General features: G+C 39.9%; 1 protein-coding gene across 6 annotated transcripts in view; it reads right to left on the bottom strand.

Moving 5' to 3' along the window:
• Positions 1-2,548: 2,548 nt before the first annotated feature.
• LOC126456985 (ring canal kelch homolog) overlaps positions 2,549-23,055 on the bottom strand; it is a 140,944-nt gene continuing 120,437 nt past the window's right edge. For all 6 annotated transcript variants that reach the window (XM_050092941.1, XM_050092942.1, XM_050092944.1 and 3 more), the window contains 3 exons: positions 22,868-22,982; positions 22,208-22,348; positions 2,549-5,393 (listed from right to left, as the gene is read on the bottom strand). In XM_050092941.1, the coding sequence (XP_049948898.1) occupies positions 5,221-5,393; positions 22,208-22,348; positions 22,868-22,982 (429 nt within the window). In that variant the 3' untranslated portion in view covers positions 2,549-5,220. The remainder of the gene's footprint in view (positions 5,394-22,207; positions 22,349-22,867; positions 22,983-23,055) is intronic.

Raw genomic sequence — 23,055 nt, 5'->3', positions numbered from 1 at the left:
ATTTTGTTGTTTATTGTACTCACTTCTGCCTCTTGGTGCATTATTGCGTCCACTAGGAAAATTATTCAAAACGCTTTCAACACTGCCCTCTTTACAGCCGGCACTAGGCTGTGAACTGGCATATTTAATGGATGTTTGAAATTAGTTTGCAAAGAACAGAAAAACGATAGGAATATGGTTCTTGCATCATTTAAAAGGAAAAAGTAAGAGATTTACATGAATGTGAGTTTATTTTACAATATAAAATACAAATGGGTGTTATAATTAAAAAAAGAAAACACAAAAATGTCGTGGATAAAAAAGTTTTACATGAACTCTCTTTTGAATAATGCCATTATTACTGTACCCAAATTTTAAAAAAATGCTACTGGAATGTCTAACTGCAGGTACCTGTAAACTAGAGTATTTTAATAGTTCAGATGTAGTTAGCCTTTGTGTGAAAATCCTGGAAACACTGTCGAACGCAAAGGCCGACATCACAGTCCTTGCACCACCATCTAAGTCTGTCCTGATGCACTTACCCGTCTCTTTCTTTCCCGTCTGAACATACTTTGCAATACCTAGTAGTATTCACCTTGTTTGCAGTGGGTGGGACCTTCTCTGGAAAGTGCCTTGCAAATGTCCTCTGAAAAATATTTCTGCCCTTTTCAGCCAATTTCTTCCCCACTTTGTGAATAAAGTCTACTAGGGATACGTTCTTCCTAGTCTTCTCTTTATATAAAATAAAACTGTTGACAGTCGACATGATAAACAAGTAGAAAAACAGCTTTTTCCACCGCTTCAAAGTTTTTTGGGCAAACAGATAATAGCTGGAGAACTGATCTGCTCTGTCAACCCCAGCTTTATTCTTATTGTAATCAATAATAACGTCTGGCTTTACAATTTCTGCTGTTCCACCTTCGGCCCTCACTTGAATACTAGTGCTGGTAGACTTATGCTTTGTGGAAAGACAAAAAACATGTCGTTTTGACTTCCACTTCACTACCAAGAGGTGTTGTTTCTTTTGAAAAACTATCTGATCTTTTTTTAGTTTTAGGTTTTGAATATTCGTGGCAAACCTTTCCTGTTTTTCATTACAGTTCGCACTCTGAGAGTTTTATTTTCCCACAACATGTCGAGAAGAGATTAACTGGTGTGTAGTACCTGTCCATATAAATGCAATGTCCTTTGCCAAAGTACTGTGAACACAACCTTTGTACATGGCCCTGGATACTATTGTCAAAATTCCCTGCAGAACCTATGCAAACATCACAGTTTAGCATATAACCATTTGATGAATCGCAGAGAGCATACAATTTTATTCCATTTTTATTGGGCTTGTTTTTCGTGTATAGTCTGAAGCCTATTCTACCACAAAGACACACATTGCCTCATCTATTGTCAGAATCATGCCTGGATGAAAACTACTTTTGCTTTTATTCACAAAGAAATCAAAAAAAGACCTCACTTTGTGAAGTAGGTCGTCCTTTTCTTCACCCCTGCTAATGAACGTAGCATTGTCATTCAAGTGTAACATCCACAATATAGCGCAAAACTGATCAAGACTCAAAAATTTACTCGCAAATCCTGTCTGCAAAAACAAGTCTGTTGACCAATAATCACTGATTTTCAGCAATTTGATGACGCCCATGTGGAAACTAATACTGAAAATCAGTAAGTCTTTTGCAATTTTACTGCAGACCACTTATGCCAAACATAGTTTATTTTCAGGCTACCTTTGAGTTTCATTGCTGTAATAACATTACCAGCATACCGATTCGTTTCACTTTTGATGTGCCGAATAATCTCGTCATCACAGAAATAACTAAAATATTGAATCTCCTCAGTGGCACCTGAAAAATGTGATGCTACGCCGACTACTTCTTGGAAATCCGGCAGTACTAGCTGATCATCTAGTTCCGACCAATCTTGCTCTTTTTGCTCAGTGAGACACACACAACCAGGTACCACAGATGGTGACTGATGGTCTGTACCATTGTTTGCATGGAAAAAAAAATTCAAACATTAGTAGTAAAAAGTACTAAATGCAAGTGAAGTAATGAACCCTACTCACAATACAAAACGCGGTAATAAACTCTTCACTTTATAAACAATTGACACACATACATACCTGAATCATCACTTGTACTTTTGTCTGGAGAGTAAGAATCCTCTTTGTCAGAATCGTCAGTTTCAGGTACTGCATCTCCATAACGAATATCTAAAATCTCAGCCTCCGTCAACTCGCTGCGCGCCATTTTTGCGATCGTAAACACCTGTGAATAAACTGCAGATAACTTCATCTTTGTAGTGCTCACAACTGCTCCCAGTATGAGATAGCCGATAAGTGCTGGCCTCTTGCCGAAGAAAAATTAACTACCTCCACATTACTTGACAAAACTACTTCAGAGACGCGTTAAACGCACTTACGGTGCCAAATAAAAACTTGCCCATACGGTATACGGCCGCCGTCGTCAACGTCAGGGCGGCCGTGCCCGTATGGCGCAAATGCAATCATTTGTTTGACCGCAGTTTTCTAGAACCACTTTAATTGCAAAAATATAATACATTATGAAAAGCTCCAGTTTCTTTATTTCACATCAAATGTTACAAAATCCACTGGCAATAATAAGCAATTGTCATTTAATTTAAAATAGGTATAATCTATCATCTAGCACACTAATCCACCAAAATATATCACCAGTTGTTTTTAAAAAGATGGTAGTGGCAGTCTTCTAGCCAAGGGAGCTGTTTCATAATTAACTATACAGGTACAGGCAGAAAACAAATCAAAGAAGAGCACATCAAAAAATACATTCTAGCTATATTCTAATTTCAGGAATTTTTAAAATGTGTCCAATGTATCACATTTCTATGTCATTACACCGAAGTTAATGGAAACAGTGAGAGCTACATTTCTACATTCTAACACATACAGCTAATTTCACTTCTGAAGTAGTTTCAGTGCAGCATATTACAACATTTAATATTGTTACACTTTACCATTTATTACGCAGTTGTCTCCAAGTACAACAATGAAATGTGTTTGATTATTTCATTTTACGGCAGAAGTATAACTGCAATATTCAAATATTTCATACAACAACAAATTTTTAGGTTCTCTTTGTACGGCTTGGTGACTGTATGATTCATTTAGTAATAAGGTGATTTTTTTTATTTTGTTCCCCAAGTTAATGATCTATACTTTAAGAACACTGCAAATAACATATTAGAATGATTAGAATGATTTTGAACAATCACATTGAAGCACTTTTATTAAATGCATCACATGCATGACACTGCTACATTCCTTCTTGTGTAATATTCTTTTAAAACAAAATAAATTAAAGGGAATAATAAAATGAATATTAATAACAGCACCTGGGAACTAAATAAACTGATTCTTTATGAGACAGAAAGGAAAGAGACATCCACTGGGAAAAATTATTCACATCATCTTTCTAAGTCGAGTAAAAAAATGTACCAGTAAACTACTACACTAATGTGACCTGCCCAAGATTCACCTGGCAATAACTAGTTTGTCTGGTAGTGAAAGAAATAGTGTGAATGAGCTTTCATTAACTTAATTCAAAATGTTATGACTCCTGTAAATGCGATGTCTCACACATTCTTAGTTGTAATATGTCCTTTACAAAGACTATAAACTTAATATTATTCCTTATCGTATTGGTCATTGTCTGAGTTAACAGAATACAAGACATATAAACACTTATTTGATGTGTTGTGATGATTGCTTTTACCTCAGTACTGAGGAATGGGTTGGAATTGGAGACTTTAAATTTTACACAGTCTTGTTACAAATATTATTTCTACATAAACAGCCACAGACATGTGCTAGAATGATGTAGTGCTAAACCTACAACTAAGCACCTAAGCAAACCAAACTCAAATTAAGCCATCACTATTTCATCAATATTAATCAAAATATTTGTAAAAATATAAAAAAAAAATTAAAAGTACAAATTTGAATAAAAGCAGAGTACAAAACAAGACCAATGCTGACCAGCAACAGGAAACATGCTATACACACTGAATTTCAACACTGAACATACCACATTTGACAACAATTCCTGAAGGTGATTCCTTTTTCTGATTAATACATTTTCATTTGAACTATTCCCAATATATCTATTACAATTTAGACCCACTAACTACTGGTTTTTAAATTTCAAGAGTAAAACAATCTATTAATGTTAATTATGAAGCTTTGGCAAAGCATTTACTATAAATAAAGTAGTAAAATTGTGAAAACATATCAAGAAAAAAATTACAAATAAATGTTTGGGCAGCTCTGCAAAATCCATTGATCATTCCAATGTGGCCACAGTTTTAAAAATAGCTGGTGTGTTTTTAAACACTATAAAGTTACAACTTTGGAAAAAAGATAGCGTTCTATGCCTCACACAGCAATGACACTGTTTCTCACATTTATTATATACTCAGTCTTTTGTACACTGTAATCCCATTCTTGACATTCAGCTTACATTTTACCCAAATTTAATTACAAATTTACAATGGAATGTAGAAAACTATTTTAGTAAAAAAAAGACTACAATATTTTAATGCTAATCACTATGATAGATGATCTCAAAGAGTGTTATATGAACTTCATTTCACTCCTGCTGCAACTGCTTAGCCTAGGTTCACAGGGATAGCTCTGATAATTTGTACTTCAAGGGAGAAAAGTTTCTCTAAATGGGAACATTTTTCCACCACTCTATGACTATTACTTAAAAAAGAAATATAATAAAAGAACAAAATATCAAAATGTAAATGAAGCTGTTGGTTTAAGACCACAACAAATGCCAATATACCAGCAATAATTATTTTTTACCCTGAACAGAAAGATGGGACTGTAACAACACAGGACTTTCATATTAGATAACTTACAACTGCATAGGAACTCTTGTTAAGTGCAAATGGCCTTACTGTTTACAACATTATGGAGATTCAAAACCAAATAGAACACACACAGCTGTTTATGCAGGATCACAGAATGTCAGAATAGACGGTAAGAACATCACAGACCAGTTCACTCCTCATAGTAACATACAGGTGCTGTCCTGCAGCCCTCATGTTATATCACTCTGATGAGCAACTACCCTCACTGTGGCCACAGTTCCTACGCAGCAGCACGCGGACCAGCCGCCTGTCAGGAGATGCATGGCCTGAGGTCCAAGGCGGAAGCAGCACCAGCAGCCAGTGGGCTGAGGCTGGTCTTCACATGGGCTTGTCAATGATTGCCACACCAGCGTAACTGCGCCCAATACTCATTGAGGATGGGAGCATTGACCACGAATCCGTTTTTGGGTTATAGACTTCAACAGATGCCAAGTTTGATGAACCATCATCTCCACCCACCACGTACAGCAGACCATTCAACGAGACCACACCTGTAAATTATTAATTTGGTACATGGTTAGATATGATTCTTACTCTCGATCAGCACAATATGCCCAGTTATTGCCCCCCCCCCCCCCCCCCCCCCCCCGTGCGCAACAATCACAATGTGAACAGTGAGCACTTGTAAAAAGATGGGGTAGCAAAGGGAAAGCCTGAAAGTATAAGATGTTTAAAAAAAGGCATATGATTAGTCAAGTAACTGATCAAGTGGTTTAAGGGTAAGACAAATCGAGTACATCTCACAATATCCCAAAGTTCTGCAAGCAGTCAGTCAAAATATTAGTGCTAGTCCTAATGAAGTTGGCTACTTTCAGTAATATGAAATATGCATCCAAAGTGATTTGGTTTTATGAATATCCAATTACAGTACAGCAGAAGTTCAGTATGCAGTGTGGTAGGAATGATACAGGCAGTCATACAATTTATTCTTAACACCAAACTTTCATCATCAAACTCAGTTTTTCTCCAAAAGATCAAAAAACTGTCAGACTTCACAACATTTTCAGAAGCTGTTCTAAAAGCAGTCACAAGGCAGAATGCCCGTGCCCTTAAGAAATCTATTCAACATAACAGCTTGGGGGGGGGGGGGGGGGTTTGGCACACATTACTTGACAGTTAAATGTATTTTCCATAAAAGTCTATAGCTGAAGAATATTATGCCAGCACAAAAGAAATGAAACTACTTGCATTAACAAGTAACTATTTGTCATGGCACATTTGTGCAAGACTGTTTATTGCCCACGAACTGTATTCTTACAATGAGATATGTATCATCAGAAAATTCTGTGACAGTGGATGAGAAGTTTAGTACAAAAAGGTCATTGTCCTTTGCTAGAGGGTAAAAATTCCCCCCTCCCCACACCTCTCTCTTTTGATGTGTGTGAAGCCTAAGAAGACATTAAGACATTTGCAGTTAACTGTCCATACATTGCCAAAGAACCGATCAATTTTGGTGAAACCTGCCAAGTATCGATCAGAAGAGAGTCATTCACCTACATGCTATGGCAAACAGTCCTTTAGTAATAATAACAGTCTTGTTTCTTTTGACTGTTGGTAGTATTTCTCATAAGTTCAGATGATTATCAACAGTCTTATGCTGAAATATTGGACCCAATAGCAAATGGCAACAGATTCCCAGACAGAAAAATCTTCAAAAATGATTCATTTTTCATGTAAATTGTAGTGACTGTAGTGATGAACAGTCCCTCTTCAAATATGTCTTTACAGGCCAAAAGTATCCTCTCAACCCTGTCCAGAAACAGACCTCCCACGCCTTGTCTCTCCAGTCACCTATCACCTCCCACATACTCACTGTCTGAACACAAAGGAGTACTTGTCTCATGACTCAATACCACTCAGGACTTGAGCAACTGAATCACATTCTCCTCCAGGCTTTCGACTAGCACTTTTTGTTACCTGAGACGAGGAATATTCTCCCCCTGTCACAGTGGTATTCCGACTACTTCAATCTTGTCACGGGCATCTCCTACTCCATGAAAGGCAGGGCTACCTGTGAAAGCAGCCATTTGATCTAAAAAGCTATGATGCAACCACTGGGCTGCTTTATATGTGTGCATGACAACTAACAAGCTCTCAATTTGCGAGAATGGCCACCACCAAACTGTGGCTGAAAGACAGCTGGACCACTCTTGTTGCTGAACATGCTGCCAAATACAACGTGCTTCACTTCAATTAGTGCTTCACTGCCTGCACCACCTAGATTCTTCCTACCAATACCAGCTTTTCTGAATTGGGCAGTTGGGAACTCTCCCTACAACACATACTTCATTCCTGTAAGCCCCCTGGCCTCAACCTTTGCTAGTCCCTATACTCCATCTAACTATCCCCTTCCCTGCTCCCATTCCAGCAATTCACATACCTTCAATACTGCCAATGCACCTAGTCCTTTCCCCTTTTCTACTCTCTTTCCTCCACCCAACCACCCTGGACAACAAAGAAACACTGCACCTAGTAGCACTATCCTGTCCCCAACACATCCTTGCACTCTCCTATGGGCAGCAGAGCATCACCTCCCACCGTGATAACCCTCCCCATCCCTGCCCATGCTGCCTCCTTATGCCTTCCAACGAAACCAGCACATTGCAAGTCATGCCTGTCAGACACATTCACAATCGGGCCAAACAGTCAGGAAGCAGCGGTCATGTGTGTGTGAGTTGCGCTTGTTTATGAGTTTTGTACTTTGCCTGAAGGAGTTTGCCTGAAAGTTTAAATATTTTAGCAGTCTTTTTCAATGCGCCTGTCTGTGACTCAATGCCTCCTCTACGTGGTGAGTAGCAACCTACCCGTTCCATATTATTGTTATTCCATCATGGACTTCCCACTGTTTAAATCAGAAAGTATCTCAGAGAGAGATCACAGTGACAATATATCGATAATCAGTGATACAGACACTAGCATCACCCAGTTAATCCTCAGACTACTGAAATATCCTCAGGCACTGGCATCTATGACACTGAAATGTTTGTAAAAGTACAACTGCACTGCTTACTATTCAAATATACCACATCACTCAATTTTCTAGATGAGAGTGCATTAAAGATATATAGTACTGTCTATCTACCATTCTGAGTTGGCCAACTGTATTAATGGCACAGGTTTACGTCTGAACAAAAAAGTTAGTTTCCTGAATGGGTTCTGTTTTTACAATTATAATAAATGAGATTGCACAATTTAATGTTTTATTTTTAACTTTGTATAGACATTAGCACAGAAAGAAAAGAGAAAGAGAATTAAATACTGTACAACGTTGATTATGAACACTATTACCATGCAAGCATAAAATTTATTGAAGAAGTACGAACAAAAATTTGGAGTCTGTCATGCCATTATTACATTGCCTAACATAAAATTTTGCATCTTAAAACCTTTAAATGTGATCTAAAGGAAGATAAAATTATTATACTACTGGATTTTGCTGAAAATGATTCATTTATCATTCATGATGCAGCAAACATTTTCACATGGAAAATAGTCAAATAACAATCTCTGATTCGTTGCCTATTTTCACCCAAATCAGAAGATGGAATCTGCCAGTTTTTGTTTTGTCAGTGACAGTCTGCACAAATGACAAAACTATTATGCATGTTTTTATCAAGGAGCTGATGAAATATTTGAAAACAACGTTTTCTCAGATATCTCATAAATTATTTCAGTAGTGGCCCCAGTGCTCAATACAAAAATTTCAAAAAAATCTTTCAATTTGTGCTATCATAAAAGAGACTTTGGAATGATGGCAGAATGGAATTTTTTTGCTGTGTTATAGAAAGTAACACTGCAATAGGATCTGACGTACACCAAAGTGATTAACAGTGAGAGCAAGCTTTCAACAGTCAGTTAATTGGGAGATTCTTACGCCTACAGACATATTCTGCACTGAGGTCATTAACAGAATTAACTTTTATTTCGCCAGCAAAGAAGAAACTGAACAAAATAAGATCACAAGAAGAAAGATTTAAAACATGGGCATACTTTAGCAGGGACTAGAGAAAAATCATCATTCTTTTTCCAACTGATGAAACAATAATTATCATCAGTATTTCAAATGATTCATCATCTTTTCTGGCTGAAGTTAGTGACAACAGTGAAGCAAGTATATTATCATCAAAACTTCAGCCAGAACAATACACTGCACGCATTTATGTAAAACAATGGTGCAATGGAAATCTCTGTGACATTTCCATTGAGCAGAATGAAGCTTTAAGCATTCACACTGCCCAGAAGATTTATTTCATTAACCAATTAGGGATGAAAAGTTCTGTGTTCCAGAACTTCACATTATTACAGTAATTCCTGTTCCATCAATGACATCATATCTCTGGCACTATAGTTTCTCTCATGATATTTAACAGCAAATTAATGAAACATCTAAATAAATCGAGTGGCTTGGAGTAACCATAAGCTAAGGGCCCTGTACGACACCTCTTCTAGCTTTGGCCTGGAACATTCAAAGAAATGTACCACCAGGCTTGGGATCCTCGAAAACAAAAACCTTATCAGACATTAGATCCTATGGGAAGGAACCCAGCCTTGGGATACTGTATGAAGAAACCCTCATTCGGCTTGGGATCCTGTGATAAGGAAACCCACTCATGGCTGCAGTTGCACAGCTTCTGGACATGGCCTCTATGGCGGTAGGAATACATGTTTTCTCACTTTAGAAGAAACCAACGATGGTTAAGCTACCATGAACTATAACAACACATTTATATAATTTTTCACCAGTATGCTTATATTGCACATGAACAGCAAAGTTTGCAAATACAAAATATGCTACACTTTAAGCTGGAATTAAACTAGCATCAACAGCATTGCAAAATCAAAAGTCACACTCAAAATTCTCATTTAACACAAATCCTTTCCCAAAACATGTCAGGTAAACTATTCTGAAATTCAACAAAATTTACACAATGTGACAGTGGTGTAAAAACCTGGTGTACAATGAGCCCTGGTGCCTTGGTAGTGCACAGTTAAATTTTTAAGTATATAATTAGTTTGATTCTGTAGTTTTTATAACATAAAAATTTGCTTAATTATGCTACGATGAGATGCAACAAAAGACATACCGCCCACGTTTTTATAATTCTTCCCACTCGAACTCACTTTTTATTCTGAACTTTTGATATTACCTTCCTCAGAATGTACTAAACAACTGTAAAACAAAATAAAAGAAGTCTCATTTGAGTAGCAGCATAATATGGGCAAATTTTCACTGCACCTCCACCTTGCCACTGTTTTTAGGGCCTTATATGATAGCATTTCAAACACAAATCTACATTATTAGGTGGTTTGGAACATAATATTTCTAACGAAAATGTTTGGAGAAAATACCTTTTTGTAAAAGTGGCTAAAAATAACCAGTTTCGACATTTTCACAAAAATCATCACCTTTTCCCCTCTAGGTAAACTATTGGAAACTAGTAGGCGAATGAAATTTTATATTCTAACAGCGAAACTTCACATTTTCTCAAGAGGCTCTTTTCTTGGCCTACTTTACTTCAAATTATCCATATGAACACTGCTCTTAAATCCCCCCCCCCCCTTTTTTTAAATTGTGTCACTTAAGAGATAATAAAAAGATGAACAAGATGAGCTAGTTTTCTTTCTTTCAAGAAAATACTAGTGGAGATATTATGTCTCAAAGTTGGTGGAAACCTTGGGGTAGATTGTTAAAAGTTGCACTAGTGGGTTGAATACACCTCCACAACTACTAAATTGATGAACTTAAAACTTTACCACTGTTTATTGGAAATACGTGTGAATGTTCTTACATAATTTCATCAAAATACATGATGGTCATGTGTGAACCTGTAGAGCAATTGTGATGAAATAACCCATTAAAGGAAATGCTAAACAGGTCTCAGGCTTCCATTCTGTCCCTTGTCAACCAGTCTGATGTGGCAGCTGAAGATAGCAAAAAGAAAGACGAAGTTTTAAATTTCACATTCGAGAAACCGTTCACACAGGAGAATCGTACATACATACTGCCATCTGACCATTGAACAGATTCCCATATGGGTGATATAGTAATGAGCACCCCTGGCATAGAGAAACAACTGAAAGATTTGAGAGCAAATAAATCCCCAGGTCCGGATGGAATCCCAATTGGGGTTTACAAAGAGTACTCTATGGCATTAGCCCCTTACACAGCCTGCATTTATCGTGAAACTCTCACCCAGCACAAAGTGCCAAGAGACTTGAGAAAAGTGCAGGTGACTCCAGTATATACGAAAGGTTGAAGAAAGGGCCTGCAAAATTACAGATCTATATCCTTAATTTTGGTTTGCTGCAGAATCCTTGAACATATTCTCAGTTCGAATATCATAAACTTTCTTGAGACTTAGAAGCTTAAGTCCACGAATTACTGTGGTTTTAGAAAGCATTGCTTGTGTGAAACTCAGCTTGCCCTTTTCTCACGAAGGGCACCAGACAGATGCCATATTTCTAGATTTCCAGATGGCATTTGACACAGTGCTCCATTGCAGGCTTTCAACGAAGGTACAAGCACATGGAATAAGTTCACAGATATGTGAGTGGCTCAAAGACTTCTTAAGTAATAGAACCAGTATGTTGTCCTCGACAGTAAGAGTTCATCAGAGACAATGGTATCATCAGGAGTGTCTCAGAGAAGGGTGATAGGGCCGTTGTTGTTCTCTATACACATAAAGCATTTGGCAGACATGGTGGGCAGCAATCTGCAGTCATATGATGATGCTGTGGTGTATGAAAGATGTAAAAGTTGAGTGCCTGTAGGAAGATATAAGATGACTACAATCAAATTTCTAGTTGATGTGATGAATGGAAACTAGTTCTCAATGTGGAAAAATGTAAGTTAATGAGTAGGAAGAAAAAAACTTGTAATGTTCAGATACAGTATTACTAGTGTCCCGCTTGACACAGTCATGTCATTTAATATCTGGGCATAATCCTGCAAAGTGATGAGCAATGGACCGAGCATGTAAGAACTGTGGTAGGGAAGGAGAATGGTTGAGTTCGGTTAATTGGGATAATTTTTAGGAAAGAAAGGTTGACCTATGAAGCAGACCATGTATAGAACACTGGCGCAACCTATTCTTGAGTACTATTCTATTGTTTAGGATCCGTACAAGCTCGGCTTGAAGGAAGACGTCGAAGCAATTCAGAGGTGTGCCACTAGATTTGTTCCTGGTAGGTTCGAACAATGTGTAAGTGTGTGGAGATACTTCAAGAACTCAAATGGGGATACCTGGAGGGAAGGCAATGCTATTTTCAAGAGCACTATTGAGAAAATTTTGAGAACCAGTATTTGAAGGTGACTGTCGAACGTAAGGACCAAAACGATAAGATATGAGAAATTAGAGCTCATACAGAGGCACAGAACAATTGTTTTCCCCTCACTACTTGCAAGTCGAACAGGAAAGGAAATGACTAATAGTGGTACAGGGTACACTCCGACATGCACCGTATAAGGGCTTGAGGAATTTTCATGTAGATGTAGATGAAACATGATATTGTAAATACTGAGCAAACATTACTCACTTGTCACTGGCGTAACATTTTTCCCCACAAACTAGTGATGGCCTTACAATGAATTCAACAATGTTTGAAGACTCGATAGTTTCCTCACACAAAATTCAGAAGTCACAGTGCAGTCAGGCTTCAGATGTGTGAGATCATTTCATTTTGAATGTACTTTTGTTTTTATTTATATCACAACATACTTCAGTGCAATCTTTCCAATTCATTCCCTTAGTTTCCCTAAATAAGCTATGGTGAAAAACTTGATTAAAAAATTCCTCCACAGTCACATTCAAACAGAGTTCTTTATTTCATACCTCTTTCAGAACTATAATGACATTTTCAAAAACATGTACAGCTAACACACAGTGCCCCACAATTTTCATTATATAGTTAATGTCGGTAAGTTTTCTAAAATGGTACCAGTGATGTATACTTGCAGACTGAACTGATGAATGAAAATTTGTATCAAAGGCTTGATTTAAACCTGGGCTTCCTGCTCACGCTAAGGCACCCTGGCACAGTTGCTTTGCATAACTGCATGGACAACCTAGCACATCTCCTTCCTTAATCCAAATTTCCCATTCATGCCTCAGCCCGTTTGGTATTCCCCCTGAACTCGAGAAGCATTGCAGAGGCTCTCTAATTCTATTGCAGTAGCACCTAAGCATCGAACAAAACAGGGTCCTGCCTGTAGCCCAGGCATAGGTGCTTTAATCTAATGAAACTATATGGTTTCAGACACCTTTCCAAGTCTCCAAAATCTATGATGTATATGTGCAGACTGATGTGACAAACAAAAATTTGTACCAAGGCCAGTATTCGAACGTTGGTCTCCTGCTCAATAGGCAAGATGCGCTAACCACCACGCCCACCTGGCACAGTGGCACTGGGAATGTGGATTGAGGAGAGAGGCTTGCAAGCATACTCTATGCAGTTGTGCAAAACCACCATGCCACAGTTGCATTGTGGTTAGTGCATCTGCCTAGTTAGCAAGAGACCTAAGTTCAAAGCCTGGCCTTTGTAGACATTTTCATTGGTTGCTTCAATCTGCATTCATACATCATAGATGTCTGAGACTTGAAAACATTTCTGTAACCATATACTTTAATTTCATTACAGTACCAGTAAAATGGTAACAGTATAGTATTTCACAGTCACTCAGTTCATCAGGTCGGTACTAATGTGTTTCTCAATGCAGGTCTCTCTCTCTCTCTCTCTCTCTCTCTCTCTCTCTCTCTCTCTCTCTTTGTGACATTATCAACACTGCAGTGCAGTTAACACTGTTGGTGTGTGTTAGTATGCTATTGCTATGTAATTGGGACTGATTTATAAAACTGACTGACATTAACTGTATGATTTATAAAACTGGGTGACATTAATTGTATTGTTACACACTGCATGATGCTTGTTACGTAACCATTAGAAAAAGTAACTGAATATCTTTCAAACTAAATCTACAGTACAACAGAGCCAATGCCATGAAAAGAATAAATTAAGGTCTTGTTCCGTTTCTAATGACTGGATATTAAACTAAAACATTCCTTCTTTTCATGTTATGGGGAAACTACTTGACTGGGAAATATTGTTGAGCTAAGGGATCGATACAGCACCAGTTTCCATAGAATGGATAAGAATCAACAGTCTTCAGTTAAGGGCCCTGTGTAGATCCAGTAACTGGTATCAAAATACATAGCTTTTGCAATTAGCTTTCATCGCATTTATACACTACTGGCCATTAAAAATGCTACACCACGAAGATGACGCGCTACAGACGCGAAATTTAACCGACAGGAAGAAGATTCTGTGATATGCAAATTATTAGCTTTTAAGAGCATTCACGCAAGGTTGGCGCCGGTGGTGACACCTACAACGTGCTGACACGAGGAAAGTTTCCAACCGATCTCTCATACACAAACAGCAGTTGACTGGCATTGCCTGGTGAAACGTTGTTGTGATGCCTCGTGTAAGGAGGAGAAATGCGTACCATCACGCTTCTGACTCTGATAAAGGTTGGATTGTAGCCTATCGTGATTGCGGTTTATCATATCGCGACATTGCTGCTCGCATTGGTCAAGATCCAATGACTGTTAGCAGAATATGGAATCAGTGGGTTCAGGATGGTAATACGAAATGCCGTGCTGGATCCCAATGGCCTCGTATCACTAGCAGTCGAGATGACAGGCATCTTATCCGCATGGCTGTAACGGATCGTGCAGCCACGTCTCGATCCCTGAGTCAACAGATGGCGACGTTTACAAGACAACAACCATCTGCACAAACAGTTTGACGACGTTTGCAGCAGCATGGACTATCAGCTCGGAGACCACGGCTGCGGTTACCCTTGATGCTGCATCACAGACAGGAGCGCCTGCGCTGGTGTACTCAACGACAAACCTGGGTGCACGAACGGCAAAACATCATCTTTTCGGATGAATTCAGGTTCTGTTTACAGCAGCATGATGGTCGCATCCGTGTTTGGCCACATTGTGGTGAACGCACGTTGGAAGTGTGTATTCGTCATCGCCATACTGGCGTATCACCCGGCGTGATGGTATGGGGTACCATCAGTTACACGTCTCGGTCACCTCTTGTTCGCATTGACGGCACTTTCAACAGTGGATGTTACATTTAAGATGCGTTACGACCAGTGGCTCTACCCTTCATTCGATCCCTGCGAAACCCTACATTTCAGCAGGATAGTGCACAACCGGATGTTGCAGGTCTTGTATGGGCCTTTCTGGATACAGAAAATGTTCGACTGCTGCGCTGGCCAGCACATTCTGCAGATCTCTCACCAACTGAAAACGTCTGGTCAATGGTGGCCGAGCAACTGGCTCGTCACAATACGCCAGTCTCTACTCTTGATGAACTGTGGTATCGTGTTGAAGCTGCATGGGCAGCTGTACCTGTACACGCCATCCAAGCTCTGTTTGACTCAATGTCCAGGCGTATCAAGGCCGTTATTAAGGCCAGAGGTGGTTGTTCTGGGTACTGATTTCTCAGGTTCTATGCTCCCAAATTGCGTGAAAATGTAATCACATGTCAGTTCTAGTATAATATATTTGTCCAATGAATACCCATTTATCATCTGCATTTCTTCTTGGTGTAGCAATTTTAATGGCCAGTAGTGAAGTTTCTCAATTAAGGGGGGTAGGACGTCAAACGGGCCAACTCGGGACAGGAGAGGCACCACAAGACATTTTAATTTTCACTGTCTATACTTTTACAATTAAATTCATAAAACTTTTCAGCATGACCTGGAAGGACTCAGGATTCACACTCGTAGTAGTGGAAGTTGAAAAACTTAACACAATAAATTTTATTTGCATGTGAAATTTCATCATTTTTTGACGTACTATTGCTTGCATTTGTTGCTATAGGTAAACTTTTCTTCATAAGTAAGAGAGATTCTTCGATGAACTTTGCACAGCATAGAAACCACACTTACAGGTGCATGAAACTCTAGAATTTCTTTAATTTACGAAAAAATGAATGAGCTGTTATGTTCCAGATTTCATATTTAGAAAAAACTCAAATTCTATTGTTAATTATCTGAATTTTTACCACAGTTTTTAATAGATTTGGAAAATTCTAGAGTTTCATACACCTGTAAGTATGGTTTTTATGCTGTGCGAAATTCATCGAAGAATCTCTCTTACTTATGAAGAAAAATGTACCTATAGCAACAAATGGAGCCAATAGTAAGTGAAAAAATGATGGAATTTGACATGTAAAAAAAAAACATTTTGTTATGTTTTTGAACTTCTACAGTTACGCGTGTGAATCCTGAATCCTTCCTGGTCATGTTGACAAGGTTTTATGAATTTATTTATAAAAGTATAGACTGTAGAAATTAAAACGTTCTGTGATGCCTCTTCTGCCCCAAGTCGGCCCGTTTGACATCCTGCCCCCCTTAATAATCTAACAGAATTTGTGGGCTTGCTACCTTTTGTGGCATTTACATACCTTATTTAGTTTAGACACATGGAGTTTATTTCGCAAAGTTTCATTTCCTGTATTTTCCTTTCCTTTAAAAAATTGGACAGTTTTACTTTACACAGCTTCATTATCAGATCAGCTTAAATTCATTCTTGGGGAGCTGCATCATGAATTTGCTTGGCCCAGGCACAAGTAGCACTTGAAGAGCAGTCCATAGAATTTGGAACGTAAGCTATCATCATAAGACCAATGCCCTCTGCCTTAATGTACAAGAGTTCCAGGATTGCAAGTCCAAAATCTGTTTCTGCACATATTTGTATCTATTCATATACTCACTGTAGTTCAAGCTCCTTCCATCAAATTAGCCATAGTTGTTTATCAGCTTCCACCAGGAGTAAAAAAGCACTGGTAACCACTTTTATGATACTATTTCCCTTGACAACTGACAAATATATCAGATAATTTTCCTGGATTAACACATACATCAATAAGAAGCACAATACCAACTTTTTATCAAAGTTTTGCAGAAACAGAACACAAAATTTTGCTGACCAGAGAAACAATGTGACTGATGAATAATGAACAACATATACAACTCCCCCCCCAAGAGTTAAAACTGATGATTGTATACACAGCTTTCCACACTGTCCATGTATTTTTCGACAGGCACCAATAAGCATATACACTGTCCGAGGACACAAATTTTGATGTTCTAAGTAATTAATTGCAAAATTATGAGACAGAATACACACATACAAAAGTACAACACTGTCCCCTAACCTTTAGAACTATTGGTTGTTTCCCCGGGGAGGAGAAAGGGTTAGGTTGAGGAAATTTACAATGAAAGAGCAGATCCTTGTTTCTCCTCGTCCTCACAACAGGTATCTGTCTCTTCTTGGGTTCTGAGTGACCTGCACTTCTTTTTCGACCTTCCTGAACCCACCCCTCTCTCCACCCAGAATAAGACTAAGATAATATCATTCTCATATATATATATATATATATATATATATATATAAAAAAATAGAAGGAAACATTCCACGTGGGAAAAATTATATATAAAAACAAAGATGAGGTGACTTACCGAACGAAAGCGCTGGCAGGTCGATAGACACACAAACAAACACAAACATACACACAAAATTCAAGCTTTCGCAACAAACTGTTGCCTCATCAGGAAAGAGGGAAGGAGAGGGGAAGACGAAAGGAAGTGGGTTTTAAGGGAGAGGGTAAGGAGTCATTCCAATCCCGGGAGCGGAAAGACTTACCTTTGGGGGAAAAAAGGACAGGTATACACTCGCACATATCCATCCACACATACAGACACAAGCAGACATATTTAAAGACAAAGAGTTTGGGCAGAGATGTCAGTCGAGGCAGAAGTGTAGAGGCAAAGAAGTTGTTGAAAGACAGGTGAGGTATGAGTGGCGGCAACTTGAAATTAGCGGAGATTGAGGCCTGGCGGATGACGAGAAGAGAGGATATACTGAAGGGCAAGTTCCCATCTCCGGAGTTCGGATAGGTTGGTGTTGGTGGGAAGTATCCAGATAACCCGGACGGTGTAACACTGTGCCAAGATGTGCTGGCTGTGCACCAAGGCATGTTTAGCCACAGGGTGATCCTCATTACCAACAAACACTGTCTGCCTGTGTCCATTCATGCGAATGGACAGTTTGTTGCTGGTCATTCCCACATAGAATGCATCACAGTGTAGGCAGGTCAGTTGGTAAATCACGTGGGTGCTTTCACACGTGGCTCTGCCTTTGATCGTGTACACCTTCCGGGTTACAGGACTGGAGTAGGTGGTGGTGGGAGGGTGCATGGGACAGGTTTTGCATCGGGGGCGGTTACAAGGATAGGAGCCAGAGGGTAGGGAAGGTGGTTTGGGGATTTCATAGGGATGAACTAACAGGTTACGAAGGTTAGGTGGACGGCGGAAAGACACTCTTGGCGGAGTGGGGAGGATTTCATGAAGGATGGATCTCATTTCAGGGCAGGATTTGAGGAAGTCGTATCCCTACTGGAGAGCCACATTCAGAGTCTGGTCCAGTCCCGGAAAGTATCCTGTCACAAGTGGGGCACTTTTGTGGTTCTTCTGTGGGGGATTCTGGGTTCGAGGGGATGAGGAAGTGGCTCTGGTTATTTGCTTCTGTACCAGGTCGGGAGGGTAGTTGCGGGATGCGAAAGCTGTTTTCAGGTTGTTGGTGTAATGATTCAGGGATTCTGGACTGGAGCAGATTCGTTTGCCACGAAGACCTAGGCTGTAGGGAAGGGACCGTTTGATGTGGAATGGGTGGCAGCTGTCATAATGGAGGTACTGTTGCTTGTTGGTGGGTTTGATGTGGACGGACGTGTGAAGTTGGCCATTGGACAGGTGGAGGTCAACGTCAAGGAAAGTGGCATGGGATTTGGAGTAGGACCAGGTGAATCTGATGGAACCAAAGGAGTTGAGGTTGGAGAGGAAATTCTGGAGTTCTTCTTCACTGTGAGTCCAGATCATGAAGATGTCATCAATAAATCTGTACCAAACTTTGGGTTGGCAGACTTGGGTAACCAAGAAGGCTTCCTCTAAGCGACCCATGAATAGGTTGGCGTACGAGGGGGCCATCCTGGTACCCATGGCTGTTCCCTTTAATTGTTGGTATGTCTGGTCTTCAAAAGTGAAGAAGTTGTGGGTCAGGATGAAGCTGGCTAAGGTAATGAGGAAAGAGGTTTTAGGTAGGGTGGCAGGTGATCCGCGTGAAAGGAAATGCTCCATCGCAGCGAGGCCCTGGACGTGCGGAATATTTGTGTATAAGGACGTGGCATCAATGGTTACAAGGATGGTTTCCGGGGGTAACAGATTGGGTAAGGATTCCAGGCGTTCAAGGAAGTGGTTGGTGTCTTTGATGAAGGATGGGAGACTGCATGTAATGGGTTGAAGGTGTTGATCTACGTAGGCAGAGATACGTTCTGTGGGGGCTTGGTAACCAGCTACAATGGGGCGGCCGGGATGATTGGGTTTGTGGATTTTCGGAAGAAGGTAGAAGGTAGGGGTGCGGTGTGTCGGTGGGGTCAGGAGGTTGATGGAGTCAGGTGAAAGGTTTTGCAGGGGGCCTACGGTTCTGAGGATTCCTTGAAGCTCCGCCTGGACATCGGGAATGGGGTTACCTTGGCAAACTTTGTATGTGGTGTAGTCTGAAAGCTGACGCAGTCCCTCAGCCACATACTCCCGACGATCAAGTACCACGGTCGTGGAACCCTTGTCCGCCGGAAGAATGACGATGGATCGGTCAGCCTTCAGATCACGGATAGCCTGGGCTTCAGCAGTGGTGATGTTGGGTGTAGGATTAAGGCTTTTTAAGAAGGATTGAGATGCAAGGCTGGAAGTCAGAAATTCCTGGAAGGTTTGGAGAGGGTGATTTTGAGGAAGAGGGGGTTGGTCCCGCTGTGACGGAGGATGGAACTGTTCCAGGCAGGGTTCAATTTGGATGGTGTCTTGAGGAGTCGGATCATTAGGAGTAGGATTAGGATCATTTTTTTTCGTGGCAAAGTGATACTTCCAGCAGAGAGTACGAGTGTAGGACAGTAAATCTTTGACGAGGGCTGTTTGGTTGAATCTGGGAGTGGGGCTGAAGGTGAGGCCTTTGGATAGGACAGAGGTTTCGGATTGGGAGAGAGGTTTGGAGGAAAGGTTAACTACTGAATTAGGGTGTTGTGGTTCCAGATTGTGTTGCTCGGAATTTTGAGGTTTTGGAGGGAGTGGAGCAGGAAGTGGGAGATTGAGTAGATGGGAGAGACTGGGTTTGTGTGCAATGAGAGGAGGTTGAGGTTTGCTGGAAAGGTTGTGAAGGGTGAGTGAGTTGCCTTTCCGGAGCTGGGAAACCAGGAGATTGGATAGTTTTTTGAGGTGGAGGGTGGCATGCTGTTCTAATTTACGGTTGGCCTGTAGGAGGATGCTCTGAACAGCCGGTGTGGATGTGGGAGAGGAAAGATTAAGGACTTTTATTAAGGATAGGAGTTGACGGGTGTGTTCATTGGCTGAGTTGATGTGTAGGAGAAGGATTAGGTGGGTGAGGGCAATGGATTGTTCAGTTTGGAACTGGTATAGGGACTGGTGGAAGGAAGGGTTGCAGCCAGAGATGGGAACTTTAAGTGTGAGGCCTTTGGGGGTGATGCCAAATGTCAGACAAGCCTGAGAGAATAGAATATGGGAGCGCAATCTGGCTAGGGCGAAGGCATGTTTGCGGAGGGAATGTAAATAAAACTTAATGGGGTCGTTGTGGGGGTGTTGTGAGGGTGACATGGTATTAGAAGGTGGAAAGTGTAACATGAGGTGAAATGAAAATGAAGATAAAAATATATGGGGAGAGATAAAAGTGAACCGGAAAGTAACTGGAGATCTGGAATGAAAAAAGCCGAAAAGGTGTTGGATACAGCTGGGCTATGTTGGACTTGGGTTGGTAAACAACGATGTGCATAAAGGTTAGGTGGTTGTGTTGCCGCCAAAACACGTTAAAGGACGGAGAAATTCGGGAAAATTTCGAGAAAACTGCGTGTAGTATATTAAAAGGAGTGGTATTGTGGTGGCAGATTATGAAAATGAGGCTAACAATTGTCTGACGAAGAAATAATGGCGTTAAAACCTGTGGGAAGCGGCTAAAAATGATCAGTGATGTGGGAAAAACGGAAATGGAAATAAAGCGAAAGTTATTAGAACTGGCCGAAATGGTTGTTTAAAAGGTGAAAGGAGCTGTTTGTGAACTAGAAACGGTGGAAACTATAGCGGCGGTAGTGCTGAAAGCGGCAAAAAAATTTTTTTGGTTATGGTTTGGAAGTGGGTTATGTATTATTGAGTATATATATATATAGGCGGGATAAAATAATATAGCAGATTACGGTAAAAAGGAGAAGGTGAATACAAAGTGAAACTACTGGCAAAAACAGAAAGAGGAAAATAAGACGACAGAAAAGATTTCGAAATGCAACAGTGACAATAACAAACGTAATTGTTGGATTCAAATTAATGATATCAATATAATAGAAGGAAACATTCCACGTGGGAAAAATTATATATAAAAACAAAGATGAGGTGACTTACCGAACGAAAGCGCTGGCAGGTCGATAGACACACAAACAAACACAAACATACACACAAAATTCAAGCTTTCGCAACAAACTGTTGCCTCATCAGGAAAGAGGGAAGGAGAGGGGAAGACGAAAGGAAGTGGGTTTTAAGGGAGAGGGTAAGGAGTCATTCCAATCCCGGGAGCGGAAAGACTTACCTTTGGGGGAAAAAAGGACAGGTATACACTCGCACACACGCACATATCCATCCACACATACAGACACAAGCAGACATATTTAAAGACAAAGAGTTTGGGCAGAGATGTCAGTCGAGGCAGAAGTGTAGAGGCAAAGAAGTTGTTGAAAGACAGGTGAGGTATGAGTGGCGGCAACTTGAAATTAGCGGAGATTGAGGCCTGGCGGATGACGAGAAGAGAGGATATACTGAAGGGCAAGTTCCCATCTCCGGAGTTCGGATAGGTTGGTGTTGGTGGGAAGTATCCAGATAACCCAGTAAGTGGGAAGTAACCAGATTGGGCAGAGATGTCAGTCGAGATATATATATCTCTTGGCATTACAAAATATTTCTTCTCCTGAAAGTAAGGTATGGACATTAATTACGCCTCATAAATTTGTAAGTTCCTTGAGGGAATTTTCATTTTGGTCTATGTAACTAGCTGCAATTTCCTTGTTATAATACAGTCAGGTTTTACTTAATATGTATTGCGAGAGTAGTTATTTGATTAATTTTAAACATTTCTTTCCTGGATATCTTCTTTTCATTAGCTATATCATATCATACCTGCATTTCTTCTGCATAACGCCATATCAGCAACTGGTGTCCATCTCTGTGTTTCTGGGTTGTAGGCCTCAACACTTTTACGTACCAATGGGCCATCATGTCCTCCAACAGCATACAAAATTCCATCCAGAACTCCAACACCTACAATAACAGCATAAATATATATTTTAATACACTGAATCGTTGTTTCAACAGCAGCTTTAAAAAAATCAGGAATGAACAAATCACAGAAACTAAGTTTATTGCTGTGCACCCTTCTTTAACTCTGTTTTGTGTTTGAATCCTACATGCTCTTCTCTTCCGTGTACTAGTTGTGACTAGTTTTTGACCCTCATCATAACTTTTCTGCCCATTCTGTTGAGAACATTTCCTATAATTGTAACAACATGGTTTCAATAGTTCCATATACTATTTTTCTCTGCCACACACCGTCGGGTGGCTTGCGGAGTATGGATGTAGATGTAGATCAGATTTTTACTATTGTCATTGCTCTAGACATTTCTTGTCATGTCTTCACTTTGCACAGTCATTTATTTTTGTGAATGATTAGGGGGTCATGATACATTTAAATTAAATAGTTCCTGCCTTGAATTTCAGGCTACTACAGTAGCTACTTGATAAGTTCAAAAATTACAAAAAGGGATAGTGCTGTATTCTCACCTGCTCCACTTCTCCGTGCAGACATCTCTGCGACTGGTGACCAAGAATCTATTTCAGGATTATAGCATTCAACAGAGCTTAAACATTGTCTTGAAGCACCATCATAGCCACCAACCTGAAGGAGGACAAATTGTTGTACACAACAGTTGGCTCAAACATGATTTTAAACATAACAGGAGAATGAAGTC

Source organism: Schistocerca serialis, chromosome 2 (genome assembly GCF_023864345.2).
Source record: "Schistocerca serialis cubense isolate TAMUIC-IGC-003099 chromosome 2, iqSchSeri2.2, whole genome shotgun sequence".
Taxonomy (NCBI): domain Eukaryota; kingdom Metazoa; phylum Arthropoda; class Insecta; order Orthoptera; family Acrididae; genus Schistocerca; species Schistocerca serialis.
This window is presented reverse-complemented; position numbering and strand designations above follow the sequence as displayed.